General features: G+C 45.8%; 1 protein-coding gene across 7 annotated transcripts in view; it reads right to left on the reverse strand.

Moving 5' to 3' along the window:
- The window catches only part of Nos (Nitric oxide synthase), a 321,111-nt gene that overhangs the window by 6,929 nt on the left and 288,688 nt on the right, over nucleotides 1-25,494 (reverse strand). For 4 of the 7 annotated variants that reach the window (XM_077654481.1, XM_077654483.1, XM_077654486.1 and 1 more), the window contains exons 15-23: nucleotides 23,483-23,494; nucleotides 18,830-18,943; nucleotides 13,486-13,660; nucleotides 11,116-11,257; nucleotides 8,850-8,934; nucleotides 8,392-8,588; nucleotides 2,215-2,387; nucleotides 1,255-1,465; nucleotides 414-501 (exon numbers count right to left, since the gene is read on the reverse strand). In XM_077654481.1, the coding sequence (XP_077510607.1) occupies nucleotides 414-501; nucleotides 1,255-1,465; nucleotides 2,215-2,387; nucleotides 8,392-8,588; nucleotides 8,850-8,934; nucleotides 11,116-11,257; nucleotides 13,486-13,660; nucleotides 18,830-18,943; nucleotides 23,483-23,494 (1,197 nt within the window). The remainder of the gene's footprint in view (nucleotides 1-413; nucleotides 502-1,254; nucleotides 1,466-2,214; nucleotides 2,388-8,391; nucleotides 8,589-8,849; nucleotides 8,935-11,115; nucleotides 11,258-13,485; nucleotides 13,661-18,829; nucleotides 18,944-23,482; nucleotides 23,495-25,494) is intronic. The other 3 variants (XM_077654487.1, XM_077654482.1, XM_077654484.1) reach the window with 1 other exon arrangement.

The following is a 25,494-nucleotide window of genomic DNA, read 5'->3' on the forward strand; positions in this document are numbered from 1 at the left end:
ACAGAGATAACGAAACAAAAATGAGTTGAGGCTACTACTACGTTAGTAACCGCATATAGTCGTAGATACGTGCAGCTAGTTGGCCAAGCGAGCTAGCATGTGAAAGTAAATGCCACTGTCGATTTTTGTTCTCTTTTTTACTTTGCAATCCACTTGTTTCGTTCGCATAACCTGAGAAAATAAATTTGTAACTTCAGTTAAAAGAACCCGAAGAACAATACAGGCTGCTTCCACACGTCTGACTGCTAGAGTACCAAGCTGCCTATGTTGACAACTTGAGCAGGAAATAAGTACCTTGGTTCAGAGAGCACTTTCGCGCAAAGTAGTTGTGGCTCAACGAAGGCAGTTTGCTCAATCTTTTCTATAGGGCGCAGAGAAATGCATAATCATGAGCCGGGCCATACGGTACTTACATTCTGACGAAGCAAGCAATCTCCTCTCCAGGTTCTATACTGTCCAAGAAAGAGGAGCACACACCGTAGTGCTTCTTGCCCGTGCCATCTGGAACGAAGGCGAGAACACGAATCCGTAGTTTCTACTGGTGACTGCTCCTCCCTTTAGCATATTTTACAAGTCCACTGCTGTGTGCGCTTCTGTTCGGTGGAGGATGGAGGTGTTGGAGGTTGAGGATCGTAGGTGGAGGTACAGTTGCGCCGGAATGGAACGCGAACCCACGTATGCCGTGCTTTTCTACTTTGCAGAGAGTTATTCTTTTACAACCGGTTTATGGATGTCTACTTCGGTAGACCCTTTACCCAGAAGCTTGGATCAAGCTAGTTGTACACTGCAGCGTAAAGTGCACATGGAAAATATTTGTTTTGTTCACAGCCACTGCTCGCGTTTTATTCTGGCCTGAGTGTGCATTTTTACCGGTGGATGGAAATTATGACCCGTTTGTACGCTATGAAGTCTATCAATCGGCAATTAGTGATTAATATGAATTCCAGCCACACAGCGATAAAAAAGGAGAAAACATGTCACACACAAGAAGCTTCGTATTTCCGCTGCACAGAGCGCGACCCTGACGGCAGCCGGGGAGCCGACCAGCTACACTGCAACTAAAAATACATGCCCTCTTCAGGCGCCGTAACAGGCGATTTAGTATCAGCATTGGGCGCCCGTCCTTGCCGCGTATTATTTTTCGTAAAAACTGTGGGGATAGCCTGAACTCGCACGTGTTGTTCGGTGGCCCCAGCTTTTATCTGCTGTCCTCTTCGCACTCACAAGCAAGAAATAAATGTGCCGTTGTCTCACTCTCTGTCCGGTAGGTGACCACAGCCACGGTCAGGTGGATCTGTCCCGGATACGCCTCCGGTGCTGAGCTGATGGAGTAGAATCGCGGTTGGATGAGCGGCAGCATGCACAGCAGCAGCTCGGGAGTGGGCTGGACGGAGGGAAACTCCTCCAGCAGGTCCAGCAGATGCGGGAACTTGTGTGCCTTCCAGTCCTCGTACTTTTCCAGGTTCTGCACGTGCAGTACAACGAAAGACGAACATCGCATTCTCAGTACCTAGAGTAGTGAGGTTCCCCAGTTTTTTTTTCACAGAGGTGAAAACTTGCTTTGAAAACATCGAGGCTTATTTCTTAGGAAGGAAAAACTCCGCCGTCATATTTACTAGTCTGCATTCATAAACTGCTAAGCGATCCACGTGCTGAAAGCGTTGCTGTTCGCCTTATGTTTTCGCATAGTCTTCCGCGCTCTTCTTGTGGGCTTAAAAGAAGGAAACATGCTACTCAAGAGGAAACATGTTACTCCTCAAGTGTCACGTACCATCACTATAACGACCCCACGACCAACAGTATTTGCAAATAAATAAAATAAATAAAGAGATTGAGTTTCTTAGCGCCACTGCAGTGCATGAGCGATTCATATTTGTCTTGTTTTTTTGTGCTGCTAATTTTGCTTGATATAGTTGTACCCTGCTGCATGGCGCTACTACAGCCTCTAAGTATGCTGAAGTCAAGTGTACATTGTACTCCAAAGGCCACACTTAAACACAATAATGGTCTAACTATATCAGTTTAACCCCTTCCAACCAAACGCAGACAGGCATGCAGGCAGTTGTACAGCCAAGCAAGGACAAGGAAAGTAAGGAAGGCGAATGGTGCCTTGTGTAATCTTCCCGTTACCACGAAGCGGCCTTAGAAGCAGGAACTGTGATGTCTCATCTTAAGGTGTGGATCGTGGAAGATGCACTGTGCAACAGAGCCTACCGTTGCCAGCGTCTGCAGCTGCTCCTGCTGGCGTTCGTCCGAGGCCATGGCGGCCAGGTACTTGAGCAGCTCTTGCGAGGCGGGCGTCGTGATGTCCAGGTAACGGCTCAGCGCCACGCGTAGAGAGCACGGGGGCAGCCTGCCGTTGTCCTGCCACGTCTCTTTCTGCTCACCTGCGGGGCACGAACACAAATCGCGTACTTAGTGACGAGTAATAGTCATCACAAGTGTAGAAAAATAACAGCCGTGCACGATGAACGTTCCTTTGACTTGTAGAAACCGGAAACACTCCTTGACAAAAAAAAAAACAGCTTTCCAGATTGAGAACAGAGACACAGTAGGGCGTTGTTGAACATGCTTTATTTGTACTTCGTTTCAAGTACTACCACAAGTGCGTAGAGAATGCAAGCTGAGCTAGGTGGAAACTAAGCGAGAAAGGACGTGTACGAAGGGAGGAACACAAATGACAAAGACAGCACAGGACACGGAGCAAACGCAGTGCACTATGACGTCCGACACTGTGTATAATTAAACAACCAGCTCGAGAAGTCTTACTTACTACGTAAAATGATACACCACATAAAATTAAACACTATCGGTTTCCCTTTGATCAACACCACAAATAAAAAACAATCCCCTATGCTTTCCTTGGTTTCTATGACTGCAGGCTTCCTTCACAGATGCAAACTGAGGTAGTCGTGAATGGATAATTCTCGAAAAAAAGCAGCGCCCTGCTATGATATAGATGAGAATGGGTCGACAGACGCAAACAAACGTTCATTGAATGCCAACTGCAATAAGCATTCTTGTCTGAGTTTTTTTCATTTCCATCGTACTTTGGCATTATTTTGTAGTTGAAAGGAAGTAAATATGCCTGCGCACGCCTGTAGCTCTATGCAGAGTTGTTCTAAGCGGCCTTATCTCTGCTTGTCTTCGCCTCAGCTTAAAATGAGCGCATATGGGCAAAAAAAAAGGTTATATTTGACTGAAAGCTCGGCTGCTCGAAGCCGCCTGCAACAGGAGCCTTCATCCGTTACAGTCGCTGATGAGAACTAAATATTCGCGCCGTTCACTCTGACCCAAATACTAGTCCTCATTAGTATGCGTGCTTCTGTGGGTGTTTTTCCGGTTCCAAAATGAGCCCCAATTATTCGTGCTTCACGTGTGCACTTTCTCATTAAGGCGGATGCGCTGTTGCGGAGAAGAAATGCAAAAGCACTTCGGTGCGCACATTTCATTTGTAAGGATGGAGTAAGCTCAACTTTAAAGAAAGAGTAAAAAAAAACCGTAGATGCAGTAGTTTTATCACAATTGGGGGAACACGTAATCCCTCTCAAAACGGAAGGCGACGGTTGGAACAAAACAGAACAAATACAGATGAATTTACCAGTTGCGACTCTACTAGAGATAAATAAAAAAAAAGGAAATGGGCGTAAATAGTAACGAGTATCCTACTGGCGGTGGAAGGAACGTCGCTCAGTGTTTGCACAATTCAGCGGCATGGAAATATACTGCACACCTGTGCGTACAGTTGGCAACTGGTTGAGTGAAGTTAGTACAAATTGGGCCGGGTACTCTATCAATATATTTTTTTATTGCCGACATTCAGTTCGGGGCCCGGGCTTTCCAGAAGCCACGAAAGGCTGCCTTGAGAAAGGCCGGGATCCGTCGGAAACGTCGACAGTAAGTGCTTGTCTTCAAATGCGAAAGAAAAACATGCTTTTAATCTTAAGGGACCAGAAACTTCTGGTAACAGTCAAGAAGACATATTTCATGCGTTCATAAACCACCTAAAAAGGTTGCTTCGTCCTCGCCACATGAGATAAAACAAAGAAAGCTAAAATAAATCATGAACAGGCGTATCCTGGCAGCCTTTTCGTCACCTAATTAATTCACGCTTTAGAAAACGGTCGTTAATGCTCTCAAGAGTGTTTTGGATGTGAACGTGATTATCACACGTCTCGACTATTCACGAGTTGCGAAGGCACGTTGCGTCAGAAGTGGTATATTACTCGTCGTATTCCTAATTTAAAACTTAATGCGCTCTTCTGAAACGTATCAGATCGTACTCACACCGAAAGTTTTCTGGGCGTAAATGAAAATGCTCCACACTGCCTCAATATTCCCCGTCTTTTCTCTATTTTCTCCCTTTTTGCCGAAGATTACGCCACTACAAGTGAACCTTTGCTAATCCCCAAGAGCAAATGACCCACACTTTTTTCCCCCTTCTGTTTTACTCTTTTTTTCCCCAACGATTTCCTGCTTCTCTCCGCGTTACTGGCTTAGCGAGGCTGGCTTCGCCTCATTACGGGTATTAACGCAGTGAAGCCAGCTTGGGAGTAAAGAAGGTTTCTGTGTAGGCGGCATAGGCTGAAGCAGCCGCTAAGTTGATTGAGCCGTTGCATAATGGTGCGAAGACGGTGGCCATGCTGGACGCACAAACGCACACACACACGCATGGACACACGCAAGCACGCACGAAGAGGCAGACAAAGCTGGTAGTTGCAGTGTCCTGAGCTGCATAAGTTCTCGTGTAACAGCGTTGTCCTACTTTGCTGCGCGCAAGCAAGGAGAAAAACAAAATATAAAAAGAACGCAGCAAAGTGAACGCAGCAGGCGAGGAAGGACTGGAACAGCAACGCGGGAAAAGTAAAAAGGAAGCCAAATGGAAAAATACGTAGGCGGTACGAGACCGGTTGACAGCAGAAAGTACTAAAAATAAAAAATTAAAAAGGTGACCTGTACAGAAAAATAAAACAAAAAAGAGTAGAGAATGCGCTGTTGAAACAAAAAAAACCCAAAAAAAAACGAGGCCTAACAGACTAACAAAAAAATTCTCGAATACTGTCGGAAATTGGAAGTACGGGTAGACTGTCTATGCGATCAAGCCTTGCTATTCTTAGCGCAGTCTCTCAAGAACGTCCTGATGTGCAGCGCAGACAAATAGAAATAAAAGCGTCGTCCCAACGAATACTGCACTCTTCTGACGCCCGCTTTGTGCAGGTTTTAATACGCACGGAAAAAAGATTTCCACTCAGAGGAGCAGGGTGGGCACAGTTGAGCAAAGAAAGCGAGAAGAAAGGTCCGTTTTAGCGGATAAAAAGGTAAAAGAAACTGGCAACAAAATGGGAAAGACCAGATAATTATTTTACATTCTCCTAAAGTACGCACGCATAACCAATCTGGGTGAGTAGGCTAAATTTCAAACGCTGCACTCCGATAGGGAATGCAGGGCAAACTAAAGCCTGACTGACAGTAAACAGAATCTTTCTCCGCACGGTGTCAACACAACGAGGGGACGTATAGGCTCAATGAAATGCGAACATTTCAGTACACAGTTGCCACTCATATTGGTTATACTGTTTCGAGGAAGCAAATTTATCAGTAGACCCCGTATCGTCTCGTGTTTGCCTAGACACTGGTAGTGAGTGCTTAACGTTGTGAATTTAGGATTTGCCTTCTCGAGCGTAGAGTGCTAAAGGTATAAATATGCCCTAGTGCGGACAAAAAAACTAGTCAGAGTGAATTCGGCAGCCAGCACCAGAAAAGAATGCAAACGATTTTTTTACAGATATCCAAAAAATAAAGAAAAAATCTCCTTCTCGGGTGCATTCATCGGAGCACTTCCGCATCTATGCTGGAATACAACCATCTTCACAATCTCCGAGAACAGCTGAAGTAATTAATCCCGCAAAATAGGGTGAGGATAAAACTAATTATAGGCATTGGCATCGTCACGACAGCATCATGTGGATTTAAACGTTAATGCCTTGCTGTTTGCTTTAAGACTGAAAAGAAAGATACACGAATATTTTTAAGCGCCAGTGGCTACAGCGCACTATTCTTAGAGCGAGAGAGAGAGAGAGACCTTGGTCCCGTCATTGGTCCCACTCTGATCCCACCATGGTTCCGACCCTGGTCCAGGTCGCCATCTGAAGTAGGAGCGTCGGAGCCCATATCGTCCAACACGTGCGTGAATATGGGCAACGAACAGTGGCCATGATATTGGGTGGAGTGCAATAGGAGGAGCTGCTCAGCTCTCCCAAGAGTAGGGTACTTGGGTGGGTAATAATCTGCATTGAGCAGGTACACAATGTGTGTGTTGTCAGGGTAGGCGCCACATACCTGACAGCGAGGGTGGCGAGAGCACTTGAGTATGTTTTGGTTGCACAGGCTACATAGTTGAAAATGTTTGCTCTTGTCTAAGGAAAGTAGACTGGTGGCAAGGTGTGGAAGAGGGGGAGGAAAAAGGCAGCGGGATGTCATAGTTCTTTAAGTCTTTCTCTTCGGTGTTTTCGGTGCATAGCTAGCTCATCCTTGGGATTTTAATCATCCGGCCAAAGAGATTGGCTGCTGGGAGAATTGTCGCGAGCGAGGACATGCACCCGTTCATTCCTATCTGTTCCCTGGTGACCAGGGACCCATCCTAGAAGGACGTCCAGTTTTGTGTCTGCTGATGGTAGGTGTTTAGCTGGGTGTGGATATGTCCCGGGAGCGTGTTGAGGGTGTAAAGTGTTCGTACCTGACAGAAGGCCGAATAACTTGCTTGTTATAAAAAAAGAATGCTTCAAGTGTGAAATCAGGAAGGATACATATAGTCCTACCGATTTATCATAAGGGCGAAGAAAATATATAAAGTCGATAAAATTTGTTTAACGTAGTCATGCATAATAGAACGCGAACGAAGTAAGCCCGCAGTTCGTTAGGCGCACCATTATGTAAATTAGGCACTCCATACATTATGTAAACAGCCTTTCTTGAATTTTTTAGTTTGAGAACACATTAGCTTCACTGGCCACTGCCCGAGAGCACTGTGCTACGACGGCAGCCTTTAGTTTGAGAGGTTTCGAATCGGACACCTGTAAGGATGACTGTCTGGATAGAAGCAATGAATGTCAATTTATATATAATTATGAAAATGAGGGATCAGAAGTTTATATTGGCCGAGGGCGGGCATTATACCACCAAGTTTGTACTTCGCTGATTATCTGAAGAACCTTTTCTTTAGCTCGAATGCCGAGTTTTCGCGTGGGACGCCTACAGTGAAGAATACGCGGATAGAAATACACTAAATACAATATTAAAGTAAAAGCTAGAAGTTTACTGTGAGTGATATCTCAATTAGCATAAGGTACAACGCACGAACGCGAGGTATACTGCAGTCTCAGGTTAGTCTGTGTCTCCGGCTTGTACCATGCTTGCCAAGAATAGGGATAATCTTTTTGCTCGAATTACCAAGCATACTGACGCATACTCCACACCTTTTGTTTTTTTATTGCATTCGCTCTCTGTTATATTTTCTCGAGAACTGAACGACGAGTGCTCGAAAACGTGTTCGTCACCGCGCCCGTCGCTACTTCGTTATCCAGTCGCGCTGCTCACAAAATTAATGGCGCATTACCATCAGCAATCCGGAACAAGTTTTCTTGCTCGGCGAAACCGAAGAGCATGTTTCAATGGGTGATTTGGATTCAAATTATGAGATTCGATTGGACCGCGACGGACGGAAATCTTGCTCCATCGAGGATTCAGGGAGCTGTTATGGATCAACGACTGGAATACGGCACAAGTAAGAGAAAAGCAGACAAATGGTTCGGAGTGCCGCAAGAGCTGTGTCCATCATAGGCCGCGCGAGGCTGAATGGCGGCAAATTTCAACATGGGAATCTCTTCCGGCGGGCGCTTGTGCGTTCTGCGTCCTACTGAGCGCAATAGTATAACGTGGGTTTGGAGAAACCCTGATTAAATCACCGGGCTAGCCTCTACCCGCACCAAGGCTATTAATATTTGATCATGTAGCTCAGTCTTGAAAGTTGAAGCGGACGTTTAGTGGGGGGTACGTGGTTGCTTTAGGAAGAAACAGACACGTGTCACATCTGCTAGGTTATTTGCGCTTGAAATATAAAACACAAGCCTCGATGTTTGAAGAAACCCGTCTGCGCAGTGAGTCCAGCTTAGCAATTCTGGATGCAGCGGTGGTACTGGTGGCGGTTATTAAGCACTGGCGGTTGTCATGCACCGGCGGAATAAGCCTCACAGTGGTCTGTCGTTGATCGTTCAACCCGAGGCACTTCCGAATATGGCATCCTTACAGCATAGCGAAATACAGTTCGATTGCTACGGCACATCGTACCATGTATCGCTCCTACGTGCGACGTTTTCAAAGCACCGCGCTCACCGGTGATGGGATTCTGGACGATGTCGCGGTACTGAACCCTGAAGACGGCGTCCGGGTCCGCCGATCCGGGCGCCAGCCGATCCAGGATGCCGTTGACGATGTCGTCCCTGTTCACCGCGTATATGCCGATGTGGTCGCCCGGCGCATACTTGAGGTCGCTGTCGCCACTGCCTTCCAGTACAACCATGATGGTTCGCCTGAGAGCCAAAAAGAAAAAGATGAACAGGGTCGTGGCAGAAACATAAATAATATTAAAGAAAAGTGAAAAATGACGCTTGAAGCTTGCAATTTTGGGGGGTAAAAAATGACATTAAAAATAGACACAATCAACCTTTATTTTTTTTTTGTGCAGAATAAATTGTAGGCAGTGTTAGCGTATCCAGCGACAAGAAAAAAGAATGAATATAAGACTCTAGAAAATCCCGAAAATGTAGGATCGGGGAAGAAAAAGAACCCACTTGTCATCTTCCTTGTCCCATTGCAGTACCTTCCTGGACACCAGTCTGCTCGCGACAACTCTTCGACTGGAACCCTTGGACAGGCCTGCGACAAGAATTCAAGATGTACAGAGAGAAAGACACGCGTCCGCATGTGCAGGGTTAATCAGAAGTTCAAAAGGCTACTGGGTGTGCTTTTGAACCTTGTATTTATATCATCCCGATGCCCAAAGCCTTTCGGGGGATGAAAAGGAGCTCATCCTCTATCCTGAGGACGACGAGCTAGGTAGCGTCATCAGCTCCGTAAGTGCGAGACTAATCATCCGTTCAAGAGCACAAATCCTGTGGCCTGGGGACTTTTCACGTATATGTTATATTCACATACTTTATACATTGTGCATGAATGCTCGCGTGGACGCATGCATACAACATATACACACGTGTGTTGTGCAGTTAGAAATAGTTTTAATAAAGAACTAAAGATTACAAGTGCCCACGGTTTCTGGAACTTTCAGGACTTTTGCGCTCAGCGGTTCGACTCACCACAGCCCGAACTAGTAGCTGAAGGTCTTGGCGCTGTATGTTATCGTTGTCCACACACCAAAAACACGTTTCATAAATCAGATCGGGTGAAATTGTTGAGATTTAACCGAACAGCGTAACATGTGCAGTAAGGTAGGATCACCACCGATATACTCAAATCAAAGCACTTTTAAAAATGCAGAACGCTTTATTGTAGGGATAGCTACACTACGCCAGCCACTTCGCGAGGTCAGCGTGGCTGTGCGCTTAGCCGTGGCACCACCGCTGCGCCAGCTGTGCGCATGCAGGGAGTGACGTCATAGCCCGCAGCTGGTGTGCGCGCCGCGCGCCTCGCCGCTGCGCCAGCTGTGCGCATGCAGGGAGTGACGTCATAGCCCGCAGCTGGTGTGCGCGCCGCGCGCCTCGCCGCTGCGCCGACGGCGGAGCAGACGCCGCCCGCCTCGTCAGTAGTGCGCATGCGCGGAGTGACGTCAGAGCACGCATTGGTGTGCGCGCCGGGCGCCTACATTACGCTAGCATTTCGAGCCTTCAGCTTGGTGGCGCCGTGGTCACCGTGGCAGCTGCCGGCGGTGCGGCGCGACGGCGAAACCGAGTGGGGGAGGAACGGAGAGGGGGAGAGAATGAATCCACGTCCAGGGAGGAAGATGAAGGAACGCCCAGCGAAACGCAGCGGCGGAAGACTGAATTTGCAATTTGACTGAGTGAGTTCCACTCAGTCAGCTGTAGCTATCGCGCCACTCCAGGTTTAACCAGAGCTAAACCACTGCCAATTTTTTACCACAGTGACACCTATGACAGGCTAGAAAAATTTGAAACCGCAAGGAGAAAGAAGAAAAAAGCAAAAGTGACATTCGGCTAATGTCACGGCTCTGTCCCATTCCTTCTAGCAGTAGTAGACTGAACAAAGTAACGCTAGCAACAGTGATAACACCAGTTAAGAAACGAAAGAGTTGATGTCCAGCAAGGGAAACCGAAGACATAGAACGCTGAACACGATCCCAGCTAAAATTTAGAAAAGAAAAAAATGTCTGTTTTTTTATTATTTTTATAGAAAAGTATCTATTTTGGCCAATAAAATAAAACCAACAAACTGGTACTTCTCCACGTCAGACCACTTGTCTGCCTCAGTTCTGACAACTGACTGCAAGAATTGACTTAAGGAAAAATAGCGCAAAAGACGGGGACAAGTGAAGAAAACAACAGGACCAGCGCTAACTCACAACTGAAGGTTTGTTCACAGGAAACCAGGAATATAAACAGCGCAATCAAACAAGATAACAAAGCAAACAAACGTGTAGCTATGTGGGATCGAGGAACCGAACTTCACTATCATGCAGGCAAACTGACGGGCTGCTAACGCACAATCTAGCCCGTCAGTTTGCCTGCATGATAGTGAAGTTCGGTTCATTGATCCCACATGGCTACACGTTTGTTTGCTTTGTTATCTTGTTTGATTGCGCTGTTTATATTCCTGCTTTCCTGTGAATAAAAATTCAGTTGTGAGTTAGCGCTGGCCCTGTTGTTTTCTTCACTTGTCCCCGTATTTTGCGCTATTTTCTCTTAAGTATGTATCACCAACTCGCCCGTCTTGCCATTGTGCTGTACTGCAAGAATTGAATTGGCTGATCGGCCAGTTGGCGCGCATCTCTGCCTAAAAGCGCTCGAATAACCCATAAAACAAACTCAAACTCAGTAGAACGTGGCACCAAGGTAAGAAGGCGAACACTCAGCGTGTCCTCCTCACCGAAGCCCAGCGGCGGATTCTTGTCGACGGCCTTCTGGAAAAGGCGCACTTTGTCCGGCGACCAGGCGATGTTCTCCTCCATCGAGGGCGTCATCTCGATCGGCCCAATGTCGTCGCCCACACAGAACACGTCGCATGCTTGCTGCGAGCGCAAAGACAGTAAACAGCCCGTAAGCATAAAAGACTCTATGCACAGTGTTGTACACGCCGTGCGAAGAATGACAGTGTCACTGATAATCATTATGATATACACAAGCTGTGCGGCAGCTCACATTTTATTTCTAGCCTACGCCACTCTGGCGTTTTCATATACTTGGTTTTAATTTTTATCAAGCGAAACGAACACCCCCACCCCCTACCCCCCTAGCCCCAAGCCTCGTTAACGCTTTACTGTAAGATAAGTATTTTATGTTTTACCTTAGGTGCACGTATTGACACACTCATGCATGTTGACAGGCAATCACTGGACGCCGAAACCGCATAAAGATGTGGAACAGCTACTTCCATTTTGTCCATGTTTTCATGGCACACTAGACATGCCCTGCTTCATGACGTACGTATTAAATGATATACCTTGCAGTGCTGCGCTGGCAGGCGTGATGTACCGTTGGATGGCGCCACTTGTGCTGAGTACTTTTATGGGTCACGAGCTGAGAGACGCGCTATACATTTGCTACTTTTGAAATATTTACGACGCTGATCGAATATGACATAGTAGCCACAACCTTTATTGAGACTACAAGACGCCGGTGGGAAAATCCCCGAAATAGGTCTTCTTAGGAAAGAAGAGCTATTTCGGTGACCTGGCACGTCACGGGTACTCCCACCACTTCCACCCTACACTGCGGCTGACTAGTGCTTATGGTCGGGGATACTGCTTGTAAGCAAAAAAAAAAATGCATTTGTATTCATTGAGACAAACGTCTCCACGACACATGAAAAGCGATCTGGGCGCGTCAGCGCCAAGTTTTTAACGGTCACCTCATTTAACCACTACGCATCGTGAGCACATGAGCTTGACTTCAACCTTCACAAGTGTGGTCTCCTGCCACCGTCTAATAGCAGAGCTATCGGCTTCTCTTGTAGCGTATGCATCCTAGCGAATTTTGTCACTGATAGTAAATAAGCAGGACTAACATTCTGCAGGCTCTGCGAATATTACGGCGCGGTGATGTACGCGTTTTACAGTGACTTGAGCTCGGGCGTACTACACTATCCGTGCGTATATTGATAAGGTTAAACACAACTTACATGCTAACCTAACCGCGTCTCTCGTGCGGTTACTGTCGCAAAGCCCCAGTTAACTCAGAAACGCGGACGCACCCAGAAGTCCATGTACACTAGAGCCATAACGGTTGAAGACAGGCCAACGTAATTAAGCATTTTATTAGCTGGAAGAAACAAAAACTCTTCATGGCTTATCCTCTCCCAACAGTGAGACGTGCCGCGCAGCCGAATCTTCCCTAAACGCTCTCCTTAGGGAATCACGTAGAGAAACTAACGAGGAATTTCCTTAAAGACACGTATGCGTTTTCTTTCTGGCCAATAAAGGCAGCTCCGCGCGTAATACCTGGGTGAACGACACATATAAAAGCGAGAAACTGCGCGCAGGGTTATGAATGGTGTGAGGGCTTGGAAGTTTTGCTCAAAGCAGCTGTGTCCCAAAGTTATATTCAGAATCATTCCTCTTCTAGGATAGATCTGTATTAAATTTTTGGTTTTGGTGCGGTGCCAGCCGCGTCGCCCTGATAAATCAACGTCTGCCTGACTGGAGATACCTCAACTTGGCAGGCGACTAATCAACACGCGCCTCCAGTGATAACGCAAGGTCGTGACGTGAAAAAAAAAACATGTTTTGTGAAAGCTATGGCGCAGCGTATGTATGTGCAGACAATGTCAACAGGTGACACTTATTACAGTAAAACACTAAAAGAACGAGGAGAGATGCAAAAAAAAAACAAACTTCAGGCCCTTTATGCCCTAAAGCAACGAAGTGACAACGATAGATATATTCAACATAAACTAAGGCCACCCAGGTGAATCTTCATAATATGACGACGGATGCTATTTAGTAGTACACGAGCCTCTGTTTTTGGGCGACTTTGCCGACAGAGACTACAATAATTCGCCAAATTTTTATGAAGACAGATGATGTATTGGGAGAGCTTAGCATTCTCTTAATGACTCGGGTGCTATTTGATAACATTTTATTTAGTCAGAACGTTACCAATAGAGGGTGTTCTCGGAAACTAAATGCTACGTGGACATTAGCTGATAGTGACACCCCTAATAGGCTCTACGCCTGTGGAAGAATAGCGGCATGCAGAACAACCACTGCTCAGTACAGACTCGTGTTGACGGTGGGCATACCTCAAAGACTGTCTTGGCCCACGACCTGAAGGACTGCTCTTGTCCGCGCAGTTCGTCGCCGGTGGCCAGCTTGCAGATGCGCTCTCCGCCCAGGTCTCCGAGGATCTTATCGACGTACTTGCCATAGGCACAGAAGTTGGGGTACGCGCTGGAGCCCAGTCCGAACACCGCGAACCTGCGGAGCACGAGCAATGTTTTACTCAGGGACTGTACACTCGCGCACTCTCGTACAAATAGGGGGAAATAGGGGGAACCATGCTGGAACTTTAAAATAACTGAAAACGAACATTCATGTCCGTTATGCCACGTTTGAGCTCAGTGAGAACAACTACACGCCACTCCACAGCAGCCATTGCGGCCATTAATACAGCCTGGCCTCGACAGTTGTTTTACTGCGAAAGCATTAGAGTTCACATACCGCAAAAATGGAGGTGTGTGTAACGCAATTCGCTGAGGGAGGTAACGTGACCCTGTGACGTCATCACAATCTGCCCTAACTGGCCACCCTGGCTGAAGGAGGGAGGCTACGTGACCTCGCGAAGTCATCACGACCTTCTCATGCACTGGGTTTTGAGCAACCTAGATTGCACAAGAGTTGCCGTCAGTAGCAACACGGGGCCGTCCGGTGTCACGGATTGTAATATGTGCAAATGTAGGCACCGTCACAGCATAGTAGATACCTGCTACCGCAGTTAGCGCTCCGAAAGTGGTTGATGGAGCGACAATTGCGAAGAAATTGGCACAAACATACACAAAATGTTCAACAAAAGTTGCGAGAAATGAGAAAAATAATGCTACCGCATTCCACTCTTAAGGAGACTTACGGGTCCCCACAGTCTTTATTCTGGTCGATACTACTGTGCTAGCGCAAGTTCACTTTATTGTCGAGGCGACTTTTCTCCGCGACCAACAGATGTCCCTGGCCTCACTCTGAATTCTCCTCTAAACCAAACAAAGAGTTACTCAAAACTCAGAACTTACGCAGTATATATTAATATAAGGACTTGCAACTCAAGGATCTATTTCAGGGCCGCTAATAATTGTAGCTACTCTTTCCACAAGTCCACAAGTTTTGCCTCACACGCTACAACCAGATGTGTCGGGGAGGGGGGGGGGGGGGCAAGTTTTCACGGCAGGCGTGAGCCATACGAAGGTAGTCACTCTTGGAGGATCGAAGGAAGCATTTTCGATTAAAGTGCCCTGTGATAAAGCGTCCAGCGATTCGATTGCTTCCAACGCCGCATACAGAAGCACACAGAAAAAAAAGACTACTAATCACGGTGCTTAAGCAACCGACGCTTTGTTAAACCATAAAACAGTTGCTCATATGGTTGAGAAATAGAACGTTTTTGACATTACGTTTGACCCCACTGTACATTAGGCAAGGTGGAGGAAAAAGCAGGGGTCCCCTGGCAGGCCTTTTCCAAGAAAGATAGATCGACTATTAAAATAATACATTATCGGCACCACGAAAGGAGGGACGGAAAAGAAAACTTGCTTGGGCCAAGCTGTGGCCTGCAGTACTCTGAAATAAATAAATAAAATAAAACAAGCTATCAGGTTAATACCCGGTCAAGCGTAACGTTCAACTTGCTGTTGTTCTTTTTTGTTCCCATTAGAACGTAATTACGGGCTGCTGCATAATCCACACAGTTCTCCGGATGGTAAGAAAGCGCTGCTCTTGCATGAAAAGATTAACAGGAAGGGTAGAGATCGTGGAGAGGGAAAGACATTCCGGACCAGAAACTACACGTTCGGTTTTGGGGCTCCTTGAAGTTTACTATGCAAATCTACTAAGATTAAGTTGTTAGCGTCGGAACGAGACAGGAAGAGTTACTAAGACGGCAACGATTAAGCGAGTTGTTGCTCGATTCCGCATAAAGGTACTTCAAGAAGAGGTGCCGGAATGAAAGTAGAAATGAAAAAAAAAGAAGAGCGGCGCATTTTGAGACTCAGCTGCCGGGTACCAGGTGCAGTATTCTAAACAATTTGTCCCACTGATTGTGTAACAGCTCTCTGCGCACGGTTTCATTCGCACAGTTTCGAAACCCAAGATGAACATCACTCACGAGTGGGATATCGAAATAAGACTGGCGCAGAATTAAGCACATCTCGAGTGAACGAGGTGCTATTTCGTTTCAGTCTAACTGTGGAGCTGGCAGAGTTTTTATTTCACGAAATAATTCTGATATCTTCGGCGTTTATAGGAAGAAAATGTTTGAGGGAACAACTGTTTAACTGTTAGCTGGAGGAACTATTAGCGAGTTTTGCCACCTCCGCGATTATTACTGAATGAAGCAGCGATCAGACTGCGAAGAGGCAATCATTTGAGATCCGCTTACGAAATGCAGGAAAGACACGCATTCATTGAGGAACAATGTCATTATGTTAAGCCCTTCACACACTATTAGTGTCAGTAGTAATTAGCGGTGAGCGGGCAGTAATAGTTGAGCGCTGTGGTTCGGCCGTCCATGCGTAGTAAACTTGCAGGTCGATGCTCACACAAAAGCTATCACCTGACTATAAAACATCTGGTACGCAGTTTTTTTTTCTCGTGAAAATGGCGCCGGTTGATGCCCAGTAGCACTTTTCACGATAATCACCTAGCCCGAGAGACCTCAAAACAGCTTCACAGCAGAACCGCACACAGAGCAGTTCTGATCTGTTTTATCATATGAAAAAATTCGCTCCCGCACTAAGTGAAGACACAGCAGCTGTCGTAGGGCGTGTACGCTGTGTCCCCAAAACGAGCGTATGACCCCAATTAAGATTCATAGACGGGCTCGCGAAAAGAAAGCAAAAAACAACAACTAAAACAACGAAACAATGCAAAAAACGGGAGTAAATAGCCCGTGTTGTCCTGGTAATACCTAATTTTTGCACGTATCCAGCAATGTTTTAAATGCCAGACAGCAATTTAGACAACAGGAAAAACACACACACACACACGCTCACATTGAACAATTATTGCGCAAAGGACAAGTTATAACATGATCTGATCATTGTGTTTTTAGCGTTTCGCAACGCTTAAGTGCCCAGTAACGCCCGACTCCATATGTTAAAGAATTCATCACCGACGGAGCAAGCTGCCTCTTACGCCGAGTGCGCGAGGACCCTCAGCGCGCCCGCATGGGACAGGATTACAGCAGATCAATTGCGGGAGGGACAGCGTTTCGCTCTTACACCCGGCCTCCCCAAAACTGTGCAGCATTGTTGAAGCTGCGGAACTGACAACAGCCAATCAAGGGATAAGCTCGCAGAATGGCCTGCGTATCAAAACGGCACGTCATTGGCCGATGTGCTTGCTCCAGCCAATCACCGTCGGCCAATCACGATTCGTTGTGATACTCAGACCTGCGCAAATTCGGACCCTGATCGGCTGCCATCGGGCCTATCTTGCGCCCCGCTGCGCGGTATTAGAGAGACAAAGTTAAAAGTGCGACAGCTTTGGGGCGAATTCGTAATTCCCTCAACTCGAAGCAGCTCCCTGCTGCTTCTGTCAGAGAGGCTCGCGCAGAGAGGGCTGAGTGAGATATCTTCTTCAAAGAAGGCTTTAGACGCACAACCGTATAATAGGCCTCGAGGGTTGGTTCCCTTTTGGACAGCTGCACCTCTTTCCTTGTCTCGATTGTGCAAAACGGCCATCATGCACTCTGTGTGTCGCCGGCCGTATATGGTCCATTTAGCAGGACTTCGAAGGCGACACTTTGATCAGTTCTTTTTTTTGTTTGGTTTTATTATAGCGATAAAACGATAGACTGCCCTCGGGCATTTTCATCTTTGCTGAGTAGTATTTCTTAAGCTTCGTTCTTGAGAAACGAAACAGAAAGCAGAAATTAAATCTGAGCTGCCATTTCATGCGATTGACTGAAAATGAGTGATAAGGAATATAATCTTGCCTTTCTGCACCACGATGCAAGTAAGACGGGTGCATGGAATTAATTCTGACCCTGACGGTTCCACACGTGCTCATCCGTGTTGTGCGCAGTTAGAGTCATCCGTGTTGTGCGCAGTTAGAGCACTGTTGCGCGTGCTGTGACGTTGTTGCCTTCTGTGATGCTTGTTCGCAGTAATTAGTTTAAATGCCAGTGCATGCGGATACGTTGGGAAAAGAGCGAGATTTGTTACAAACGGCAACCACGGGTATGAAGCAGTGACAATATCAGTAATAGGACACCTTGCCTCATGATGCGTCTAAACACCCTCGATGCTTCATTAGCTTGGAAGACACACGTTTTGGAGTTTTTACGCTTCCGGACGACTCTGTAATGAATTCTACGTACTACCTGCGCAAATGATTACTTTAGCTCGTGACTTGATTTCAGTGGTTGAAACGGAAAAACGGTCTTGAGAGCTAAGAGACCGCTTCAGTGCTGTCGGTATTAGTGCCTCTCGCAAAAGAAAAACGACGATCGCGCATACGCCAAGAACGTCTCTCTGATGAGATCTTTGAAACTTTGGTACTGGTTGCACACACCGCCCAGGTGACGTGCGCCACATGAAGAGACTTTAGATCGTTGTTCGCAGTAGGTCCTTCACTTTCGATTAACAGATCAAATGCAAAATCATGTCTCGCAGTATTGCGAAGGAAACATACGTTTTCCCCAGCTTGCATCTGGCAGAAAACGGTCCTGTGAAACTCTTCACTCGTTTCGCAGATTTCAAGAGAGGCAAACTATTTAACATAGTTACAAGGCTTTTTTAAAGTATGACCATGTTTTAGCCTTCGAAAAAGGCACACAGCTAACCTTGTGTTGGGAGTGCAGGATCTCCTCTTCCTTCTTGCTTCCACGGCATTAAACAGATAGCTAACTAAATAAGAAATCGGTAGTCAGTCAGTTATTTATTGTTAAACAAACGTTAGTTAATTACATATACTTACTATACTAATACATTAAGAAACTTGTGGACTAAACGGTGATAACAAAATAACTAAATTTTCTTGCCGCAAATTTACCTGTTTGTAATACCGTAGTCAGAAGTTTATGGACTGCAATACTCGCAAAAAAAAAAAACACCTAATTTCATCGCAGCTCAATTCTGTGCTTTTAAAGTACACAGTTCAGCTTTAAATATCAAGTAAGGTGCCATGGAAGCAGAAAAAATCGAATATTTTCATCAAACTCAAATTCCACAAACTGATAACAACATGTGTACAGCCCCATTATAACTAAGGCAGCAACGTGAGGTATTAAATAAGAACATCCAGAATAAGTCATAAGTTTAGCATGGAAAGCATAAAGGGAAAACAACAAAAAGTTCAATTATTAGTTTCTGGGCAATGAGCCAAAGAGGCGGGCATGCAGGCAGAGATAAATGTGGTTTGAAAAAGGGGCGTCCTCACCTGACGTTGCTGAGGGGTCCAAGGTCCGACGCCTCGTGTGGTGGCGGCGGAGAACCGACGTCATTCTCGGAGGCATTGACGCTGTTTTTCCGCACGAAGGACATTGACGTCGTCCTGGGTTGGCAGCACAAAGTCAGGCGGCGCCGCTCTGCGTCCGCAGCGCCTCCTACCGCCACGCGGCGCTTCTCCTTCGACCCTCTGATTTTGTACTCAGCAGGACCTCTAAGACATGCTAAGTGCCCGAATTTAAAGGTCGAGTCCGCCCGCATAGATCACGCTATGTTCGAAACACAGTAGCTGCCGTGGACTTCAATTTGGCGCCATTTTGGCAGTCGTTTAGAACTACTCAAATTCAAATAATAAAGCTCTCGCGAGAAGCCTAGTGTTTCATTGATACAAATCAGCATCCGTCCAAACGAAGCTATATGGCCACAAAGGGAGTGCAACGCGGCCTTCTCTGAATTTTTTTGAGATTCTGAGAAGGTTTTGTAAGTTTTCTTCCCACCGGTATGGCTGCAGCTTGGGTGGATGCTGCAGGGTAATAAAGTACTCCTTGATTCTAATACATTTCACCTTGGGGTATTCCTTAAATTGAATTTTCCTCTTTTTTTTTGTGAAAAGTAAAACATAAAACAAAAAATGACTTGAAGCTGGAAATTAATGCGTCTTAGATCTTACGAGGGCCTTAGGAGCATGCAGGGTAGAGCTGCACTCTACAGGATAACGTATCTACAGCGTTGCCCGATATGAAAACTGTCCGCCTTCAGGATCCTATGTTTCCGCTAATGCCGTATTGTAACAATGCTTATTCTTAAAAAAAAAAAGACCAACTATATTATGCAATCGACGAGTGAGCTTCCAGAATTTCCACTCAAACAGTGATCTATCACTGAATACTGATTCCGAGGCGTTCCTTTTCATATCGAACAGTACCGCGCAATAGTGATAAAATAATAAACTGGGCTCAAATTCACAAAGGTGCTCCTGCTTTTGCGCACTTAAAAGGAGGTCTGTGAATGACCGAGGGTTAAGTTAGCCTCGTTGGCTACCACGTTCAACCAGAGCACATACGCAAAACTGGTTGGTATGCGAGACGGGCCACAGCCAATCACGAACAAATCTTTCATACAGTCGCGCGCAACATAACCTGCAATGTGTAGGCCACGAACGTACTGCAAATTACCGCATTTTGATTCTCCGGGGGAAAATTCACAGGGACTCCTAATTATGTTATGTGCTGGCGATGCGATAGCATTGCAAGCTGTTGATGCATTTACCGGATGTGACGTCACTTCTCTACAGACAATGGCAGAAGTTTATGACCGATGCGACATCTTTTTTTTTTCCCGATGAGATTTTTGATGCTCCCGCATTAACACATCACCAAACAGGCAGGGACTACGCAGAAAGCCAGTCAATGGGGATCGAGCTATATGAATAGCCATTCAGCAAGGCAGGACTCGCATTGTTTTCGACGTGAGAACCGAGCACATCTGTGTTGCAGGTAGCACTGAGCGCGACTGTATAAGACACACTGGCACCTGTGTGGTTCTCGACCCTATCACACAGAACAGCGGTTCAAATGGCTGGGTATAAAACACTGAAGGGCCCCTGAAACAGCTTTAATCAAAGTTAGGCAATTTTAACCAAAATTAGTTTTTTTTTTCTTTTTCTCGTGTCCGCTATAACGTCTTACATCGTAACGATCATTTATAACTTAGGATCAGACCCCGAAAATTGCGTACGGTACACGCTGTAAATGAATTACTTTTCAAGCATCGATGTACTGCGTCGTTTTTATGCTTTTATCCTATTTTTTTTATGTACGCCCGCATATGTTGTCCCCTAATGTACACACAAAACCGCCAATGGTGGCCTCTCGTTTCGAGTTTCACAGCGTAAGTCTTCAAATAAGGAGTGTGAAAGGGTTCGAAGCCGCACGAAAATGAGGCCAGGAGAAGGCTCCAGGGCCTGTGTGGTACCATAGCGCTTTTCGGTTCAAGCGTGAACACTGAATGCCCGTTAAATCTCAGCAAGACTCAGAGGCAACGACCAATGTTCTGTTCAACCGTAGCTCGCCGTTCCCACTTGCCGTATGATTTCGTGCTCAAGGCATTCACTTTACATTATTGTCAGCAAGCAAACGCGACGTTTTTAGCTGCTTTACCACTCTTTGGCAATCTTCAATGCTTATGCACTTATTTTTGGTCTCCCATAAAGACGATGCGTCCGCGTTTTCAGCTCTCCAGCACGTATAATAGCATGACGTGCCATGTCAAGTTATGGTCCGTGATATGACACGTCACATAAAGTACAGTTTCTTTTGTTAAGATGAATGCTGACGTACCTCATCGATCACCTGCTACGCTCAAACGGTGGTTCAGGACCCATTTAACTAGTATGATTTAGCTATGGCAAGTAGTATTGAGAAAATAAAGAAAACGCGCTTGCAACAGCTTTCTGTATGCATTCCTCTCACAACACTGCGAGCGCATATGCGTTCGAACACACTAAAACCACTGAGCAGCGCTGAATTCTCTGGAGTTATTGAAAGAGTAGCAGATTACATTGTATTAAAGTGGTGATGCAGGCACAATAACAGCACACACCGAAGACACATTTCATGGCAAATACTCCGAAAAGATTTAATGTAACGTTTCCTCTCGCAGCCGATCAGTCCCTTAGGCGAGCAGACTTACCGCAGAAATATGTGCTGCACTAGCACCCACGTCTTATACACGACGAATCGGCGTTGCACATGAATAACCAGAAGTGCTGCCGACCGGCAGGTGTGGTAGACCAGTTAACTCATCGAAAGATAATTAAGGTAAAATAAATTCAGTGATCTTTTATAATAGCTGGTTTTCCGCATTCTGGTACTGTAATGATCGTCGTACTCTCCGGGACATAGCATTCATGCATTATGGAAAATAAATAACGTCTTGCCACAATGAGTACGGTCAGTAAAAGATGCTCTTGATCGCTATTTCTCGAATGAAAGTGTTGAAAACAGCTTCTCGTTGACAAGCAAGTTGCGTTTTGCCAAAAAAAAAACTCTAACGACCATGTCTTAAGCGGTTTACAGGAATATGAACTATGTGTTCTCCCGAAGCTCGAAATGCGTAGAGTAATTGCCAATGAATACGTAGCCACGTTTCTCCCTTTATGCCAAACTCACTGGTATGCCACTGTAATGATCTACTTTTATTGCTACTTGTTAGCCCGCAGCAAATGGTGTGCAGAACCACAATGACGATAGCTGACGGCCCCAGCCATCCTCAAGCTTCTAGCTTTTAGCTTGGGTTTTTTTAATTCCTTTGACTGAAAAAAAACTTTCTAGATTCATTGAAACTATGGAAACTAGAGAATAATATTGTTTATTTTACGCTGAAACGATCACAAATTACTAGGCTTTTTGAGGGCTCATACATATTTTGCTTACGACTCAAGGACCCTACCTACCTGCTCCTCGAAGCATCCGTAGCTCTAGTACTGTGGTTGCTGTTTGCGTCCGCGGTCGCTAAAACGGCATGTAAGCTCCGCAGTAACGCCGGAACAGGCGTACGCCGTGATTTGACGAACTATAGTGATAGTTCCGAACAGCTATGTTACAATAGATAAGTAACGACACTAATAACAAACCCTAGAGGCTCACAACCTAAACTGTATACAAAATGCTTAATACGCTGCATAGTAATTCAGAACGAAGAGACGTTGGCGGCGTGTGACAGATGCCATTCTTGAATTTTGCTCGCACTGAAATGTAATTACAAAAGCAAGAACATAAAGCGCTAATTTCTTAGCTACCTATAAGATCCTGACTGCATGAATACAACCCTCGCTTCATTCCAAGGCGGGAATAAGGTGAATTTTGTCGAAGGTTTGCACCTGCGTACATTACTTCGAACATTGTGCAGCATTTGCACTTGTTGCTTCGCACCCTTAAGGACTTTCACTTGCATGTTGGGGTGGTAGGAAGTGGGGGAAGGGTAGAACTTCTATAGAGGTGACAAGGCGTAACCGTCTTATCTGCTTCCATCAGTGCGTTATCAACGACATCAGTTCTTTTCAGTTGCTCATCACGGACCTTCGGAAGATTAATGATTAAAGGTGGTGTTGCCACGGTTCTACGTAGTAACAAGAGGAGGCGACGCCCCCCCCCCCTCCCCACCCCCCCTATCCCAGAGATGCCGGTTAACTTATGTGACATCTGTGATAACGCATTGATTAGCGCTGATAAGTCGGCATAACATTTTCAGGTGACCGCAACAATTCTACGACTACTTGTGCACGACAGTAGCGCAATTCCGGAGTTCTTACGCTGTATAATTCCGAGCCGGCGCCATGGCTTAAGGGAACATATGAAGGATGGTTTCATAGGCGGGAAACAGGGGGCGCTTGCTCGGAATTGTACGGCAAAAGAAAATGCCGGCTCCGTGCGCATCTGTCAAGGGCAAACTATACTGTTACTCGTGTTAAAATCTACGACTCTAAAGGTGACTATGTTCTACGTAGAGTGAACGAGTGGATGAGTGAAAGTACACAGACGGTGCACACAAACACAGCACATGTCACAGAGATAGAAAGAGAGAGAGAGAGAGAAGGAAAAGAAGAGGAGAGGACGTACAGGAAATCAAAGACGTCGATCCTTACCTAACGTAAGATCTGAAACAAAACAGACACCATCAAGGTCAACTACAAAAGAAACCATGACACCCGACTACGAAGTGAATAAAAAACTGAATGCAAAGGAGAGTGAGTCGAGCAAAATCAAGGCAGGCGAAGCTGGTGCAGTGCTTGCTGGGAAGTGCGCATGCGCAGAGGAAGTAAGTGGTGAGAATGACGTGCTTCAGAGTGCTCAGCATGCGCAGGCATCAGTCATCGCGGCTTTTTGCGCATGCAAATGCGCCAAGGACATGCGCCAAACGCACATGCAGGAGGCGAGCCTGCCACTGCCGACCCGAAGATATGGTCGGCAGGTTAGCATTGGCGCAGCCTGGCATTACCGACAAACAAGAAAATACCATTTCTTGATCGCTTTAATTTAGTTTCGCGATACGAAGTTGCAACAACTTTCTAGATGACAAATACGACACATGTTTCTGATTTGCTACGTTTCTGTTATATACGTATATTTAAATACAAGCCAGATAGGCGTTACAAGTGTTAAAAGCGAATTGGTGCTATTTTTTTTAATGCTGAAAACGTCTTAGACCCATCTTTTATTATGTACATTGCCATAACATAGTTGCCTCCATCGCTTCCTTCGAGACGACAGTGACGCTCGACCATTTGGCGCAGCCCTCGGTACACCAGACGTGGATACAGAAACCACAACACCCCTACGTTTGGGCACAACACAGAAACTACAACGCGCAAACACCTGAGCGCGAAGTCTGTGCCCACATCTTCTGCGACGAAGACTGCGCAGGATTTTCAAACGCCAATGCCACACAGATTATCCTGCATTCAATCATCGTCAGGAGATGGGAGTGCTTTGCATTAGCTTACATTGTCTCTAAGTACATTCCCAGCTTACATAGGACGGAAAGATGGACGAGTCAGTAACTATTCATGGAGCACAACGCAGCGGCGAGACAAGACGTCAGACAAGAAAGTATAGCAAAGCCGGCGCCCGTTTCTACTTCCCTGCTTGTCGTCTCGTTGTTTAGAACTGTTTTTAACACAATGATATTCCTACCTCGGATACCTAACAGAAGCTTAATCTGTTAAAGACTGTATACCCCTTACAAAAATTTATTTAGACAGTCTATAGATTGTCAATAGACTTCGGTTTGTAAAGTTTATAGACAAAACCTATAGAACTGTGTATAGGCAATAAAAATCCCATAGAGTGTCTATAGACAATCTATATATACTTATACTTTTCTTATTACTTATACGTATACTTACTTATACTTATCTTATACTTATCTTATACTTATACTTAGTTTATACTCTATATACTTATAGTAGAGTTTTGCCTATTGACAGTCTATAGGCTATGAATACACATAAAGAAATATCTATAGGAAAGAAGTATGGTCTATAAAAAGTCTATAGACTGTCTTTAGACAATTTTTGTAAGGGTAACACTGCTGCTTCGCACTGCTAAAGCTCAGACTGAAAGCGTCTAATGCGCATTGCGAACCGAGTTTCCTCATGAGGCGAACGCGAGCAAAGTAGAAGGACTGACACGGAAGGCTGCATCCTTCTAGCTAACCTCTACAATGCCTGCCGACAAATAGTTCAGCCGAGCAGTTCCGTCAACGCAGGTTGAGCGTGGCAACTGTTAAGTGCGAACCTTGTTCCCCGCCCTGAAAGCTGCTGCCTGTCAAAAGTGCTAGTAGAGCTTGTTAGTGCCTGTTCCACTTGCTCGAAGAACATTTCAGAGACATGCGGGCAGCATTTCTCTGCTTTCTCCCATGTACAACTTTCACGGGCACTTGAACTTAAACTCACATATATATCGGTGCACTTCATCCAAATAAGAGTCCAGGACGAACCGAGACACGCACTTAAACTCTCTCCAGACGTGGCGGATTTGAGTTTTCCCCCGCGTTAGCCCAAGTGGCCAGAACGAGTCAAGTTGCTCGCTTTTAACTCTGATGAAGTTTTGAACATGAAAGTCTGGAGTTTTTCTTTTTAATTGCTTTTGAACTGTC

This window comes from Amblyomma americanum, chromosome 2 (assembly GCF_052857255.1).
Source record: "Amblyomma americanum isolate KBUSLIRL-KWMA chromosome 2, ASM5285725v1, whole genome shotgun sequence".
Classification (NCBI taxonomy): Eukaryota; Metazoa; Arthropoda; class Arachnida; order Ixodida; family Ixodidae; genus Amblyomma; species Amblyomma americanum.